At 50.5% G+C, this 17,017-nt stretch overlaps 1 protein-coding gene across 7 annotated transcripts; it reads right to left on the bottom strand.

Moving 5' to 3' along the window:
• Window positions 1-113: 113 nt before the first annotated feature.
• On the bottom strand, window positions 114-15,157 carry CD22 (CD22 molecule). Of its 7 annotated transcripts, XM_019979020.2 has the most exons (15): window positions 15,088-15,157; window positions 13,563-13,606; window positions 11,409-11,553; window positions 10,429-10,809; window positions 8,753-9,046; window positions 6,869-7,132; window positions 6,480-6,743; window positions 5,258-5,512; window positions 4,791-5,051; window positions 4,446-4,709; window positions 2,523-2,619; window positions 2,292-2,367; window positions 1,782-1,906; window positions 1,355-1,439; window positions 114-1,045 (listed from the first exon to the last, which is right to left on the bottom strand). In XM_019979020.2, the coding sequence occupies exons 1-15, from the start codon at window positions 15,140-15,142 to the stop codon at window positions 914-916; spliced, it is 2,742 nt and encodes a 913-aa protein (XP_019834579.2). In that variant the 5' UTR covers window positions 15,143-15,157; the 3' UTR covers window positions 114-913. The 7 variants fall into 7 exon arrangements, 6 of the variants coding, with proteins under 6 accessions (XP_019834579.2, XP_019834582.1, XP_019834581.1 ...); XM_019979023.2 differs by lacking the exon at window positions 15,088-15,157 and having other exon boundaries at window positions 11,409-11,464; window positions 13,563-13,612; XM_019979022.2 differs by lacking the exons at window positions 13,563-13,606; window positions 15,088-15,157 and having other exon boundaries at window positions 4,791-4,868; window positions 11,409-12,452.
• Window positions 15,158-17,017: the final 1,860 nt, after the last annotated feature.

The raw sequence follows: 17,017 nt of genomic DNA, 5'->3' as shown, positions 1-17,017 counted from the left end.
CTCCAGTCTGGTGATTTGATCATGACCTTTCCCTTCTTCCCAAGCCCTTGAATGCCTGCCCCATCTCCCTGTCCCCACTCAGACTCTGCAGACTGGAAATCACTCACTGGCTGTTTGATGCAATATCTGAGTCAGGTTTATTGTGCAGCTCTGTGTCTCTTACACTTGTATCCACATCGGTGTACATCTCAGACCCCGAGACCTCCAAGGACAGGGGCCGCAGCAGCATAATCCTCTCCGTGGAATGCCTCCTAGAGGAGGAACTGGCCCAGGGCAGTGCCTCTCTCTACCTCTTTGTCCCAGAGGCAAAAGTTAGGCATTATATTAGTGAGTGCAGTTATCGAGCAGGGGTCACTTGTCAAAGGAACGGGATGAGAGAGAAATAAAAATAATGACCAGCTGATCCCAGCGGGGACACAGCCATCTAGGGGATGGGGTTTGGGAGGGGGCAGATGGTGGCTCAGACGGTAAAGGTTCGGCCTGCAATGCAGCAGACCCAGGTTCAGTCCCTGGTTCGGGAAGATCCCCTGGAGAAGGGCATGGCAACCCACTCCAGTATTGTTGCCCGGAGAATCCCATGGACAGAGGAGCCTGACAGGCTACAGTCCATGGGGTCACAAAGAGTTGGACACGACTGAGCGACTAACAGACCACACACACACAGGTGGTGACAGATGGCTGGGGAGGGGCAGGGGGAAGATTTGTACAGTTCAAGGTAGGTATGTAGATGAGACGCTGAGAGGAAAGGACCAGGAACAAACCCTTTGGAGGGTTACCAGTGCTAAGAAGGGACACTGTGTCTGGGCCACATACAAAGTTCTCTGCACCAGCTGGGCTGCAGTAACTGTGCATGCGTGCGTGCACGTGTATAACGCCCCAGCAGAGCAGCAGGAGCTGAGAAGGTTTTGGCCCATCAGTGCTTGAGGGTCACGTATTCCACTCCTTCCTGGGCCAGTGCCCGCTTCCCATTCCCAAAATGGACCAGCTCCGAGTAATGAATGCCCTCATCATCTAGGACCTCCGGAGTCACGTTCTCATAGTCGGCCTGAGGAAGCCACAGTGTGGTGAGCAGCTTTCCACTGTCCACTCCCACTGCCCCTTCCCTCCTGGCCCCCCCTACCCCTACCCCGGGGTCCCAAGGGCCCAAGACGAAGCCCTCTCGTCCGGAAACTGGCCGCAGTTGACCTCTCTAATTGGGAGATGCCTGCCCCAGCTCTGACCATGCCGGGGCCTGGGCAGCCCTCCCCCTGCCCAGCCTCTGCCACCACGGAGCCCACCGGGTCCTTCCTGTCTGGGACGCAGGGGTGAGGCCAGGTTCCCTCTCCCCCCGCCTCCTACAGCCCTGCCCTCTTACCACTTGACAGTTCTGCACCACAGCATAGGTGACCCTGTCGTCCCTGCTTGGGGGAATTTCCCGCATCTCTGAGCTCCCTGCGTCTCTGAGAGGGAAGGCAGATAGATAACAACAGGTGAAGACTTTTGCATGCAATTTGCTCCTTTTTCCAACTCCCCCAGCCCCTAAGAGCACCCCCAGCCTCTCAGCCCCCTGTGTTCACAGCAGGAGCTCAGGTGTCCACCGAGTGAACGCATGTGTGTGTTTCATGAAGCCTCAGCCTTGGTGAGGGAGACTGGCCCTTGCTTGAAGGCATAGATCCAGTTCCCTAGACCATTCTCCAGGGGGTCATTACAGAGCTGGAATGAGAAGATGAAGCAAAGAGGAAGGCAAGACGGAAGCGCTACCCCCATGTCCCTCCCAGGGTGCAGGTGTCACCCCCTGGTACCTAAGTCTCCGAGTGTCAGTCTCGCCAAGAGGAAAGCTCAAGGTAGCATAGCTGACTGCATCTTCCATCACCGGGTTGTAGCACCCCAGGGAGGCGGGGCGTTCGGCTTGGGGGGTCCTTCTAGCCTGAGAGAAAGACAAAATTTCAGCTCTTATCACTCCTCTCCCCATCCTAGCTCCCCCACCCACCCCCACAGTAGTCTATCATCCATGTCCACTGTGTTTCTTTTTAAAGATTTTTTTTTTAATGTGGACCATCCTTTTAAAAGCCTTTATTGAATTTGTTACAATATTGCTTTTGTCTTATGTTTTGGTTTGTTGGTCCTGTGACATGTGGGATCCTAGCTACCTGTTGGAACCCAACATGCCCTGCATTGGAAGGCGAAGTCTTAACCACTGGACTGCCAGGAAAGTTCTTTTTTATTTTTTAACTGACACATAGTTGATTTTCCAGTTTGCTTCTTTCTTGACGTCAAGACCTGCCCTGCATTCCCTCTTTCTGCCCTCCTACCTTTAAATTCCTCACAAAGAAGCTCTGTCCACTGGAACTTTCTTGAAGGCCCTGCTGTCTCTGAATCCTCTTCCAACTGAGAAATAAAGACATGATCAGAGAGGACGAAGGGCCTGGGGAGAGCTCCCTGAGGACCCAGCATGCTGGGGGCTGCAAGGCTGAGTGACCAGGGACCCACTCACTGGGATGTGGGAGGCAAAGCAAAGGAGGCAGGTGGTAGGAGGCACTCACCTCCGCTGAAGCTTGACTCCCCAGATGGCCAGAAGGAAGATGGCCAGGCAGAACCCCACTCCCAAGGCCGCACGCCTGCTGATGGTGGCAGCACTGTCTGATGGAGAAGGGAGGTACATCAGTTGATGGCACAGCCTCAGTCGGGGAGCAGGCCTGCTCTGCCCTTTGCCTGGGAGGTATCCTCGGCTTCTCTCTGCGAGGCCACTGTCCTTCTAGCCTGTGAAACTCCTCCATGCCCCGGGCACGTGACTCAGAATAAGAGAGAGAAGCCAGCCCTGCCTTCCGGACATCTCATTAGGAGGGAGGTGCAATCGGTTTTCAAGAGGAGTGTCTGCTTTGTGACGGATTCAGGCACCCGAAGAGCATGTGACCCTCATAAATGATACTGTCTCATCAGAAGGTCTCTTGCGTGTGAACTTGTGCTAAGTCGCTTCAGTCGTGTCCGACTCTTTGCGACCCCATGGACTGTAGCCCTCCAGGCTCCTCTGTCAATGGGATTCTCCAGGCAAGAATACTGGAGTGGGTTGCCATGCCCTCCTCCAGGGGATATTCCTGACCCAGGGATCTTCCATTTCCTGCATTGGCAGGTGGGTTCTTTACCACTAGCGCCACCTGGGAAGCCCCAAGGGCCACTTGGCTTTACTTAAAATCACTTGTCCTTCAACCCAGCAAGTCCAGGCAGAAACCGAGCCTACAGTTCTCTTTGTGGGTGTGCCCGGAGCAGGAGACTGTGTCCAGCCTTGAGGAGGGCACTGGGCACATAGTTTTGCAACATTGCACCCTGAGGAAAAGAGGCAGGTCTCAGGGTGTCTGCGAAGGGGAGACCTAGGGAACGTGGTGTTAGGTCACTTTTCCGAATGACACACTTAGGTTGGCTCGCCTTAGCACCAGCTTTACATGCTGAGGATCCTCTAAGTTTAAAGTCCTGGCTCCAATCACTAATCTGAGAAAAACACAGTAAGTGAATATTTCCCCCTATGTTTCCAGACTCTTCAGACACCTGTTTATGCACAAATCTAGAACAATCTCCAAGTGCTGTTATTACATGGAAAGTGAAAGTGTTAGCCGCTCAGTCGTGTCTGACTTTTTGCGACCCCACGGACTGTAGCCTACCAGGCTCCTCTGTCCATGGAATTCTCCAGGCAGGAGTACTGGAGTGGGTTGCCATTCCCTTCTCCCGGGGGTCTTTCCGACCCAGGTATCCAACCCAGGTCCCCAGCATTGCAGGCAGATTCTTTACCATCTGAGCCACCAGGGAAGCCCCCATTACATGAAGGAAGGAAAATTCAAGGCAATGTGTGAGCTCTTCCAAAGTCTAAGTAACAAAGAAGGGTGTATGGACACAGGTCTCTAGAGGCCTATTGTGCACAAACAGAATATTTCTGCAAGGAGACATACCCAGCCAACAGTGAAAGCCTTGAGGGTGGAGAGGAGGCAGAGTTCTCAGGGAGCAAGAAAGGAGAAGTGACTGACCTTCCACTATTTACCCTTCCATGCTGTTTCTTTTCTTTCCTTTTTTTTTTTTTTTTTTTTACCATGTACTTGCATTGTCTTAAAAAAAAAAAAAAAACTGGTAAAAAAAAATCAAAAGATAGAAACAAGCAACCTTTCAAGGGTGAGACAGAGAGGGAGGGGCAGAGAGAGGGAGCCAATAGGAGCTCAGGGTGTCTGAAAGGAGAGGGGCAGGCAGAGAGGGAGTCCTCCTGGAGTCTGAAGAGACTGAGCAGAAGGAAGATGGAATAGCTGTGTGTGGAGCAGGGGGGCCTCTGAGTGCAGGGTTCCCCACACCCCCGTCCGCCCCCTGCAGGAGAGGGAGGGTACGCAGGGCAGGATCAAGGATGTGATCTGAACACACAGCAGCACAGCCAAGGAGGAAGCCCCAGGAGTGGCCAGGGCCAGAGAAGAAGAAGGAGGGGGCCTTACAGTAGACAGTGAGGGTGGTGGGGGGTGACTGGCTCTGGCCCAGACGGTTGGTCCCCCGGCACCAGTAGCTGCCTGCATGCTGCAGCTTCACAGGCTCCAACCTCAGCATCTGACCGTAATAGTGAAGGTCTTGGTTTTTCCCATCAAACCAGTCGTAGTGGGAGATGGGAGGGTTGGCGTCACTCTCACAGGTCAGGACTGCCGTCTTCCCCTCCACCACCCCGTCTTTCGGGCTGATGGACACACGCAGCCTCCTGGGAGCATCTGCAGGACAAGCAAAGTCAGGATTCAGGTCACTGGTCCTCTGCCCATCTCTGCCGTCCACCTCCAGCTCCAGCTACTCACACAGCACTTGGAGCTCATAGGCCTTAGATGAGGTCTGTCCTATGGAGTTGTTGACCAAGCAGTGGTAGGTTCCCGAATCTTCTGGAAAGATTTGGCCAAAGGTAAGTGTCTTCCCTTCCTTCAGAAGGCTTCCATCTTTCTTCCAGAAGAAGTGGACGTCCGCGGGACGGCTACTTGAGTATTGACACTGGAGGAGGACCCGCTTCTCAGATTGAATCTCTGTATTAGGGCTGATCTGAATGTTGACGTCCCTGGGGGCATCTGGAGGGCAAGGACCTCAGGCTGACCTCTGGCATCCCTTTCCCTCCTCCTGTCCCCAAGACTCCCTCTCCCCTTGGCCCCGAGGCCTGACTCTCATCCCTCAGTTCTCTGTGAGGACTGTGGTCCAGGCTTCGGGCTCCTTACTCTTAGAACCCCATTATCCCAACTGGGCTACCCCCCAGTTCCCGCGGGCCTGGGGCACTCACAGAGGACGTTCAGGTTGACAGAGGGAGACCACGAACACCACTGGTTACAGGCTTCGCATTTGACTGGCTGTGCATCCCAGGTGACTTTTTGAATCGTCAGCTTCTGTGATGTATGGTCCTGGGAGCCTGGGCTATTCCAGTTATATCGAGTAACTCTGGGGTTACTGGAATTGAAGGTGCAGGACAGGGTCACACTGTCTCCTTCTCGAATCGGTGTGGGGTTTTGAATCACCGTGGTGACCCCCTTGGGGGGATCTTGGAGAAAACCAGAGAGATGGATGAAGAAAATATAGCTACCTCTAATATCAGTATCTGTTCCTTCCGGCTTCCTCTCTGCTCTCCCCATGCCCTGCATTGACGCAGTTTGTCAGTTAGCTGAGGGAAGGCTTGTGCTTCCCTCTTGCCCTGGCCATTTGGCCTGGTTGTGGTTTGAGGTAGGATGGTGCAGTGGTTAAGAGAACAGCTCTGGGCAGAGTATATACCTATGGTGCTGAGAAAGGAGGGGCTGCTGTTTGTGGATCTCTGCATGGGTCTGGGGGCTGTCAAGGCTTGGTCATAGAGCAAGGGCATTCATTTAAAAAAGAAAAAGCATAGCTCTGGAGCTAGACTGCTGGATCCTGCCACTTGGAGGCTGCAGACCTCAGTTTACTCATCTGTCAAATGGGGTCCTGTGAGTAGCTAACCTTGTGGAACATTGTGAGGACGGAGTGAGAGGAGGCCATTAGAGCCACACGGCAAGTGGTAAACACGTTGCTGCCACTATGTAAACCATATCCGTTGTCTAGATTCCAGGATTTGGGTATCCAGTGTATTTGGCCCATACTATGACGCCCCAGGGTCCAAGGATCAAATACAGGGACTCTCTTTGTCCCGGGCTCTGCTCAGTAACAAGACTCACTGGTGCTAAACAGGGCCAGATGACAGAGAGGTAACAAGGCATTTTGCCCCAGTTCTCAAATACTTCAGGACCTCTCCAGGGACTCAGTTGCTGCATAGCAATGCCACGTCTCTGTGTCCCTCATGGGACCCTCGCAGCTTGCCGTTCATTCAGTCAACAAACATCTACTGAGCACCTCCCACGAGCCAGGCCTCTTCTGGTGCTAAGGACATGACTGTGAACTATAGCACAAGGCCCACCTCCCAGAAGCTAATCTGTCGGGAGCCCCTGGTTTCTGCTTGCTGTCCCTTCTCGGACTCTTCTATTTCCTCTGCAACTACTCACACTGGACGTTCAAGTCAGCTTCCCGGTCAACAGATCCAGGCCCAAGACTATTTTCTGCCAAGCAGGAGTACCTCCCAGCATGCTTGACGAGGACTTGAGGGATCTGGAAGGTCCTGCCGTTCTTTCCGGGTATTTCTTGCTCATTGAAGTACCAGGTGTAATTCGCTGGAGGAGGATTGGCTACTGACATACAAGTCAGCTCTACTGTAACTCCTTCTTTAATTGACGAGGGGGAGAGCTGAACCCAGGAAGGTTCTGGAGGATCTGGAAGAAGGGGCCGAAGCGGGGGGTGGGGTGAGCAGAGGCCTCTATGGGTCCCCTCCTGAGGGCCTGGGTGGCACCCCTGCTGACTCCCAGCCTGCCCCTTTTGCAGCTCCCAGGAGGCTCACAGTGCACCTGGAGATCCACCACATCTGACTGTCTTGAGCCCACATCATTGGAGACCTGGCACGTGTACTGCCCGCTCATCGTCCTGGTCACTTCGGGCAGAACGAGTGTTGTCCCCTGCTCCTTCAGTTTTGTCCTGTCCTTGAACCAGGACACACTCCAGTGCGGCGGGTTGCTGCTGATGACCTGGCACCTCATGGTCACAGACTCGCCCTCTGTGACGATGGCTTCTTGGGGGCTGACCTGGATCTCCAAATTTGGTGCGTCTGGAGGAGCAGAGGACAGTGCAGAAGGGGTAGGGAATTCTCCGAGGGTGTTAAGTGCTGAGAAGTTGCAGCTCTTTTATTCTGATAAAGTAGCAGCCTACACAGAGTGGGCCGAGAGTCTGGAGCCACTCCTTGTTGCCCTTGTCAACAAAGGTGGGCTGGTCCAAGCACCAGGGGACTGTCACAGCCTCCCGAGTCATCTCTCTGCTCCCCCCAAGCCCAGTCCCCAAAGCTCTGGTCTCTGCCAGCAGCCAGCAGCATTCCCAGGACGGTCCATCAGAGCTTGCCACTCCCCTGCTTGAAGCCATTCCATGGATTCCACACTTAGAGAAAAACCCAAACCCCTCACTGCAGCCCCTGAGATCTAGTGTCCCAGTCCCTCTCGGCCTTCCTTTCCTGCCATTGGGCCCCTGGACCCCTTGCTCTGATGCAGACATGCCAAGTTCCTACCTCAAGGTCTCGGACTAGTTCTTCCCTCTCCCTGGATTGCTCTTCTCACAAAGATACTGTGTGCCCGCCTCAGTCCCTTCCTTCACTGAGTCTCAGCTTGAGTTAAGCCTCCACCCCTCACTCTGTCTGTCCTAGCCCTGATTTCCTTTTACTTTCTCTCTTTTAAAACATTTATTTATTTGGCTGAGGTGGGACTTAGCTGCAGGACATGGTCATCGTTGCATCATGTGGGATCTTTCGTTGCAGCACACAGGCTCTAGTTGTGGAGCACGGACTCTCTAGTTGCAGCACATGGACTTTCTAGTTTTGACACATGAGTTTAGTTGCTCTCCAGCATGTGGGATCTTAGTTCCCTGACTAGAAACTGAACCTGTGCCCCCCGCATGGCAAGGCAGAGTCTTAACCACTGGACCACCAAGGAAGTCCCTATTTTTTCTTAACTACACTCAGCACCACCTAAAATTTTGTTCTGTATTCCCCTGATCATCTATTTGCTCTTCTATCCCCCACTGCAATGCTAGTTCCACGTGGGCAAGAACTTTGCTCATTGCTCTATGCCTGGCAGCCATAATAGGGCTTAGCGCCTAGTAGGTTCACAATAAATATTTATTGAATGAATGAATGAACCTCCAATAATGATGTGAAAAAATTCTTCACCCCATCCCCCCAGGGGAACAAAAAACCCTTAGCCAAGTGATCCCCAAATCATCTCATGGCTTGAGGATAGATTAAATTATTTTATTCTGTTTGACTGGTGTGCGTGCGTGCTCAGTCGCTTTGGTCATGTCCAACTCTTTGTGACCCCATGGACTGTAGCCTGTCAGGCTCCTCTGTCCAGGGGGATTCTCCAAGTAAGAATTCTGGAGTGGATTGCCATGCCCTCCCCCAGGAGATATTCCCGGCCCAGGGATCAAACCTGCATCTCTTATGTCTCCTGCTTTACCATGAGTGCCACCGGGGAAGCAGATGCTAACATGAATTCATGCCCTGAAACACCAGCGCTGATGATGGGAAAGATAGAGGGGGTGCCGAAGCTCTGCCTGGACCATTCCCATCTGCAGGTGCCCACAGACCCATCATGCTTCCTTCTCTGAGCTCCCATGCCCCTTTGAGGAGGTGGAGAGAGGACAAGACCCTCGTCTCTCCCACAGAAGCATCGGGGAGACTCACGCTTCACTTCCAGCAACACCGTTTTCTCCGAGAGTATCCGCTGTTTCATGGGGTCCCAGAGCTGGCAGGTCAGGTTCTTGCCATCATGAGTCCACTTGGGCTGGAAACTGAGGTGGCTCTGGGTGGCGACCCTCTCCGGGGAGAGGATGGTAGAGGTGGTCACAGACCCCTCCAGGGACCACTGCAAATGGACCTGGTAATCACGGCAGGCGAAATTCAGTGAGCAGGTGACAGTGACTTCCTGGTCCTCCCGGATTTCCTGATGGAGCTCTATGTGGGGTTGAGGAGCACTCTCTGCAAAAGAGCAGGGACTCAGTGGGAGAAGGAGAGGGTGGGATGATTTGAGAAAGTAGCACTGAAACATATACACTGCCATGTGTAAAATAGATAACCAGTGTGTGTTTGGTGTGTGAAGCAGGGCACCCACAGCAATGCTCTTTGTACAACCTGGGTGGATAGGGTGGGGAGGCAGATGGGAGCGGGGTTCAGGATGGAGGGGACACCTGTATACCTGTGACTGATTCACACTGATGTGTGGCAAAAACCATCACAATATTGTAAAGTAATTATCCTCCAATTAAACAAATAAATTTTTAAAAATAAATAAAATAAATATTAATCTTATCTAAAAACATCTTCATAGAAAATCCAAAATAACGTTCGATCACATTCCAGGCTACTGTAGCCCAGACATATCTACACACAAATTAGCTATCACAGGAGTGACAGGTGAAGGCACTGCAATTCTAGATGATGTAAATGTTATAAAATTGACTGTGGTAATGGTTGAACATGTCTGTAAATACACCAAAAAATACTGAACGGAACACTTTTCATAGGTGAGTTGTATTAGACTTATCTCAATAAAACTGTTTTTTAAAAAAAGAAAAACAAAAAGAGCAGGGACCACGCTGGAAGCCTGAGAGATGGACCCACTGTAGACGCCCTGCCCCAAGTAACCCATCAGGAATCCCCGGTCACTCCGTCCACCTCTCCCCAGGCCTGCCTTTCTCTGCTCAGCCAAAATACCTTCTGAAAGGGCTTGTGAAAGCTGGTCCTCCTTAGGAACTGTGTCTTATGGTTTACGCTTACTTCAGTCACACGCCCTGGTGTTTGCCTTCTGTGTTTACTTTCCTTTAGTGGAGAGGTCTGTTGTGCAGCCAGTCTCCCCTATCCCTGGGGCTGGGTCACCCTCATATTGTGGCATCTCTCACCCCAAACATAGGGCTGCATAGAACCACTCACCAAATCCACAGGCTATGGAACAGAGTGAGCATGCCGCCTGGAGTGGGGTCCCCACACCTGTGTTTTGTTCATACCCTATCCGTGTGCCAGGTAGCCACATAGGGCTAATTAGAATTAATCCCTCACATTAACACACTGGGAGGTTTCCCTTGAAAATTCAGATCTCCATGTTCTCTGAAAAAATCAGGCAACCCAGAAGCCAGATTCTAGAATGTACAGGAGCTGAGTGGCAGGCAGTCTGCTCAAGGAGGGGTGAACGCCCACACTCCAGTTTGCCATGGGCTCCACAGGGTCCTTGTGCCACGATGGTCACTCTCTGGCATCCCTGTCTGGCCTCTGCAGGCAACCCAGTTTGTGATCGGTCCCAGGAGTCGGATGTTTCCCCACCTTCCTCCCTGCTGAGACAAAGGGACCCATCCTCAGGGCCTTACCAGAGATGCTGAGGTTTAGAGATGCCATCCATTTGTCAGTCCCCGATGTCACCCTCAGCCCCAGAAGGCCGCTGTCATTGACTTTGACAGGATTGATGAGAAGGGTACAATTGTTTCTGTTGTTTCCCAAGAATTGTACCCTTTCCTGACTGGGGGTAGACTCCTTGGTTTTCAGGCTCTTATTATAGAGGATGGTCCCGTTGTAGTGCTTGGTCTTCTTGTCATACGTAAAATTGTGGTACACAGTCAGGTTATCTAGGGTGTGTCCACCACCCTTTACCGAACTGTATGTGCAAGGGATCCAGACGCAGGCTCCATCCCAGGCATAGAGGGTCTTAGGATGCCTAAAGTTCCAGGCTGAGTCAGAGAAAGCCAAGTATTCTGGAACCCACCAAAGTGAACAGAAAACACTAGTGAGGGACACTGAGAACTTTCAAAGGAATAAAGAATTTCCCCTGAAGAGACAGGGAGGGAGAGGGATCACATGTATGAGCTTCCCTGGTGGCTCAGATGGTTAAGAATCTGCCTGCGATGCGGGAGACCCAGATTCAATCCCTAGGTTGGGAAGATCCCCTGGATATGTGCGTGCATGTGTGCTAAGTTGCTTCAGTCGTGTCTGACTCCTTGCGACCCTATGGACTGTAGCTTGCCAGGCTCCTCTGTCTATGGAGATCCTCCAGGCAAGAATACTGGAGTGAGTTGTCATGCCCTCCTCCAGGGGATCTTTCAACCCAGGGATCGAACCCACAACTCTTATGTCTTCTGCCTTGGCAAGCATGTTCTTTACCACTAACGCCACCTTAGAAGCCCAAACACACGCACACACACACAGATATATATATACACATATATATACACACACACATACTGCCGGTCCCCACCCTGCCCCACATTTACTCTTCTCTTCCCCTGTCTTTCCTCCTCCTCCAGATTCCACCATCAGCCCAGACCCAAGGACCCACCGAGACTGCCATCCTTACCGAGAAGCAGGAGCGAGGGGCCAAGGAGATGCATGGTGCTGTGTCTAGGCAGGAGCCTGGGCCAGGAAGAGTTTGTCTTTGAGCCACCTGGTCGCTGACATCTTCCAGACAGCTCTTCTTGCGCACCTATGCCAACCCCTTTTCCCTGATCCCCAGAGAACAGTGACTGGTTGCACAGCAGGATAGGGAATTCCAGAAGCTCATGGGCCTTTTCAGGATATGCCATGCCTCTCCCATCAGCCCAACACCATGTAGGACTAGCACTTCTTCCTTTCTTCCAACCATCCATCCATCCAATCAATCATCCATCCAAACTTCTATAAACTTGCTGGCCAGCTCTCAAGCTTTGAGTGGCACCAAATTGCTGAGCACCTCAAATGTCAGGCCCTAGATGACTTGGAGCTTACCTTGGGGTAACCAGGGAAGGGTTTCACATAGGAAAGAGACAGGGCCAAACTGATTTTAAAGACCAGGAAAACAACAACAACAACTCTAAAGCCAGTCATTAAGTATGATGCCAGGAGAGTATTTAGATGGATCTGAGAGGACTCAGAAGAAGGTGGTCCAAGGGACCATTCAGAGCACCGCCCCCCCCCCCATACCCTGGGCTCGGTAGGAGACAAATCAACCAGGTGGGGACAGCGGCCTTGAGTAAAGGCCATGCATCTCAGTTCCAGTCAGGTGGGAACGTGGGCCCAGCACTGCTCTATCTTCTACTGTTTTAAAAGCTGCAAGAAGCCAGTTTCCTGTCTTGCTTTGAAACAAAACAAATAAACACCATGCTGGTCAAACAAAACCTGTCCGTGGGCTAGAGGTGGTCCAAGGGCCACCCATGTGCAACCACTGCCTGTGTGTGTGTGTGTGTGCACACACACAATGAGCTGGACAGCTAACGCACTAGACTTTTACACAGAGTTACATTTACATAGAGTTAAATTTAAGTCCCAATTTGCATGGTTGCACCCTTCAGGCCTGTCCCTGGGTGGGGGTGGTCACCAGGACAGGCCAACAGAGTGTGTCTCCTGTCTCAGCCCAGACCTTCGTCTCCTCCCCACCCCCTCCCTGCCCAGCCAACAGTTCCCACACATCAGCGCCCCTGCCCCCAACCGCTCCGGCTGTTTATCTCCTCCGGTTGTGTGGCTTAAGCTAAGGACTGTTGGGTGTCCACGACTAGTGTGGGGAAAGCTAGGCTGCTGGCTGAAACTAACCAGGGGGCCTATTCCCAGGCACAGAAGTCATGCTGGTCTGGCCCCAGGCATGGATGGGGTAGACACTCCATGCAAGGACCATACAGTTCTGCAGGTGTTAATCACATTACACACCAAAAAGTCTTTAAGGTCATATCCATTTGAGAAAAGCTGGATTAAAAAATGTGAAATGGGATCTTTAGCATAGATCTTTTCAGGCCCTTTAACCAGCTGTATATGCCTCATGCATTTCCCAGCATGGACCTTAGAGTACAGCACAAGACCCCAACTTCTTTAGCCAGGGGAACTATTTTACACACTTTAGTCCTAGGGTCAGTATTCCAAGGGATGCACTTTGGGCCCCCTTTGGGTTCCCACAAAGGCCGTGGCCAGGGCCAGTGTCCATTCCTCATGGCAAAGACTAGCCTCCGGGGGTTGGGCAAGGGTGCCCCTCTGCCAGCAGCCACCAGTCACACCCTCATTGGGGACCCACTGGAGGACGCGGGGCCAGTGGCAGAGGGACGCTTCTCAGAGCAGGGCTGTATGCTTATCCCCACGGAGCTTCAGGTGGTCTCTGGGGCACAAGGAGTGGGTCCCAGGCCTGCGATTGGAAGGCTGCTGAGGTGAGATGGCGTGGGGAGTCTGGGAACAGTCGGCCCTGTGCGCAAAAGCTCCCGACATGTGCTCTGCTCAACACCAGCCTGCGTAGAGCCTCACAGGACCTCAGAGCTGGCCTCCCTGGGTCCGCTCTCCCCTCCTGGGCACCCCGTGAGGGCAGGGCACCCTCCTGCTCTCAGATGACTCGCCAGAGAGATACTCAAAGACAGGGGACTACTACGTGTTGTCACACTGGCAGGAGAAGGGAAGAGAGTCCCCACTGTGCTCCCAGCCCCCGAAACTGTGCCAGCTTTCAGCGGCTGCTCCATGCATGCTTGTCTAATGCAAAAGAGAACAAAATAGTTTTTACCTGTATCCTCATGTGTCTTCCCTCTTCAGGGACCCCGGCAGCATCTAAGAGTGAAAGGGGAAGCACAGTGGAGTTGCCAGTGACCTATTTTCACTCTTCTTGGCCACACCCCCAGCCCCGGCTCGCTGTGACAGCAACTTCTGGTATTTCTCTGAAGGAAACACATCCTAACTCGAAAGGATATTGGCACCCCAATGTTCCCGGCAGATATGGAAGCAACCTAAGTGTCCATCAATGGAAATGTGGATAAAGAATATGTACACAAAGGAATATTTTTCAGCCATGAAAGAAGAGTATCTTGCTACTTGCTACCACATGGATGGGACTGAAGGGAATTACGCTAAGTGAAATAAGTCAGAGAAAGACAAATACCGTATGATCTCACTTACAAGTGTAATCTTCAAAAAATTAAAATGAACCCATAGATACAAAGAACAGTTTGGTGGTTGCCAGAGGCAGGGAGTAGGGGGTGGGCAAATGGGGTAGAGGTGAGTTAAAGGTACAAACTTCTGGTTATAAAATAAATAAATAAATCCTGGGGATGTAAGTTATAGCATGGTGACTATAGTTACTATTGCTGTATTGTATATTTGACAGTTGCTAAGAGAGTAAATCTTAAAAGTTCTTATCACAAGAAGAAAAATTGTAGCTATTTATGCTGATGAATGTTAACCAGACTTATTGTAGTGATTGTTTTGCAGTGGATATAAATACTGAATCATTACATTACACGCCTGAAACTAACATAATGTTATATGTTGATTATATCTCAACTTTTAAAAGAAAATAGGAGTGGCTGTAATACAGGTGGCTCAGTGGTAAAGAATCTGCCTGCAATTCAGGAGGCCCAGATTCAACGCCTGGGTCAGGAAGATTCCCTGGAGGAGGGCATGGCTACCCACTCCAGTATTCTTGCCTGGAGAATCCCATGGACCAAGGAACCTGGTGGGTTGTAGTCCATAGAGTCGCACAGAGTTGGACACAACTGAAGCTGTCTAAGCAGCAACAGCATAGTAGATTTCAGAACAAAGAAAATTATCCAAGACAGAGAAGGATATTATGCAATAAGGAAAGGGTTGACCCACCAAAACATAGCACTCTAAATGTGTAAGTACCAAACAGCAGAGCTACAGAATGTGTGAAGCAAAATCCAATAGAAGTGAAAGAATAGACAATCCACGATTATAGTTGGAAAGTTCAACACTCGTCCTCAACAACTGATAGAAGAACTAGACAAAAAACAGCAAAGGACAATGCCATCAACCAACAACATTATCAACAAACAGTATCTAGCTGACATTCACAGACTACTGCTGCTGCTGCTGCTGCTAAGTCGCTTCAGTCATGTCCGACTCTGTGCGACCCCATAGACGGCAGCCCACCAGGCTCCCCCGTCCCTGGGATTCTCCAGGCAAGAACACTGGAGTGGGTTGCCATTTCCTTCTCCAGTGCATGAAAGTGAAAAGTGAAAGTGAAGTCGCTCAGTCGTGTCCGACCCTCAGCGACCCCATGGACTGTAACCTACCAGGCTTCTCTGTCCATGGGATTTTCCAGGCAAGAGTACTGGAGTGGGGTGCCATTGCCTTCTCCGACTACTACTCCACCCTAAAACAACAAAATACACTTTATTTTCAAGTGAGCATAGAATGTATACCAAGATCAACCAAATTTAAGGCCATAAAACAAGCCTCAAAAAAATTGAAATAATTGAAATAACATACAGTATATGCTTTAACCTCAATGGAATCAAACTAGAAATAAAAAACAGAAGCATCCCCCAAACACCTGAAAACCAAACAGCACACTTCTAAATAACCTATGGGTCAAAGGGAACATCTTACGGGAAATTTAATAATACATTGAACTGAAAGAAAATGAAAATAGAGCCTATCAAACTTTGTGGGACACAGCTAAAACACAAGGGAGAAATTTATGGCACTGTTAAGTCTTGAGAGTTCCCTGGTAGTCCAGTGGTTAGGACTTGGTACTTTCACTGCAAAGAGCCAGGGTTTAATTCCTAGTTGGGGAATTAAGTTCATGCAAGCCAAAAAAAAAAGTAAGCCTCAAATCAATAACGTAAGATTCCATCTCTAGAAACCAGACAAATAAGAGCAAAACAAATCTAAAACAGGCATAAGGAAAGAGATAATAAATATAAAAGCAGAAACCAATGAAATTGAAACCAGACAAATAATCAGATCAGATCAGATCAGTCACTCAGTCGTGTCCGACTCTTTGCGACCCCATGAATCGCAGCACGCCAGGCCTCCCTGTCCATCACCAACTCCCGGAGTTCACTGAGACTCACATCCATCCAGTCAGTGATGCCATCCAGCCATCTCATCCTCTGTCGTCTCCTTCTCCTCCTGCCCCCTATCCCTCCCAGCAACAGAGTCTTTTCCAATGAGTCAACTCTTCGCCTGAGGTGGCCAAAGTACTGGAGTTTCAGCTTTAGCATCATTCCTTCCAAAGAAATCCCAGGGCTGATCTCCTTCAGAATGGACTGGTTGGATCTCCTTGCAGTCCAAGGGACTCTCAAGAGTCTTCTCCAACACCACAGTTCAAAAGCATCAATTCTTCGGTGCTCAGCCTTCATCACAGTCCAACTCGCACATCCATACGTGACCACAGGAAAAACCATAGCCTTGACTAGACAGACCTTTGTTGGCAAAGTAATGTCTCTGCTTTTGAATATGCTATCTAGGTTGGTCATAACTTTCCTCCCAAGGAGTAAGCTTCTTTTAATTTCATGGCTACAGTCACCATCTGTAGTGATTTTGGAGCCCAGAAAAATAAAGTCTGACACTGTTTCCACTGTTTCCCCATCTATTTGCCATGAAGTGATGGGACCGGATGCCATGATCTTCGTTTTCTGAATGTTGAACTTTAAGCCAACTTTTTCACTCTCCACTTTCACTTTCATCAAGAGGCTTTTGAGTTCCTCTTCACTTTCTGCCATAAGGGTGGTGTCATCTGCATATCTGAGGTTATTGATATTTCTCCCGGCAATCTTGATTCCAGCTTGTGCTTCTTCCAGTCCAGCGTTTCTCATGATGTACTCTGCATATAAGTTAAATAAACAGGGTGACAATATACAGCCTTGACGAACTCCTTTTCCTATTTGGAACCAGTCTGTTGTTCCATGTCCAGTTCTAACTGTTGCTTCCTGACTTGCATACAAATTTCTCAAGAGGCAGATTAGGTGGTCTGGTATTCCCATCTCTTGAAGAATTTTCCAGTTTATTGTGATCCACAGTCAAAGGCTTTGGCACAGTCAATAAAGCAGAAGTAGATGTTTTTCTGGAACTCTCTTGCTTTTTCTATGATCCAGCGGATGTGGGCAATTTGATCTCTGGTTCCTCTGCCTTTTCTAAAACCAGCTTGAACATCAGGAAGTTCATGGTTCACATATTGCTGAAGCCTGGCTTGGAGAATTTTGAGCATTACTTTACTAG

Source organism: Bos indicus, chromosome 18 (assembly GCF_029378745.1).
Source record: "Bos indicus isolate NIAB-ARS_2022 breed Sahiwal x Tharparkar chromosome 18, NIAB-ARS_B.indTharparkar_mat_pri_1.0, whole genome shotgun sequence".
In the NCBI taxonomy this organism is placed as follows: Eukaryota; Metazoa; Chordata; class Mammalia; order Artiodactyla; family Bovidae; genus Bos; species Bos indicus.
This window is presented reverse-complemented; position numbering and strand designations above follow the sequence as displayed.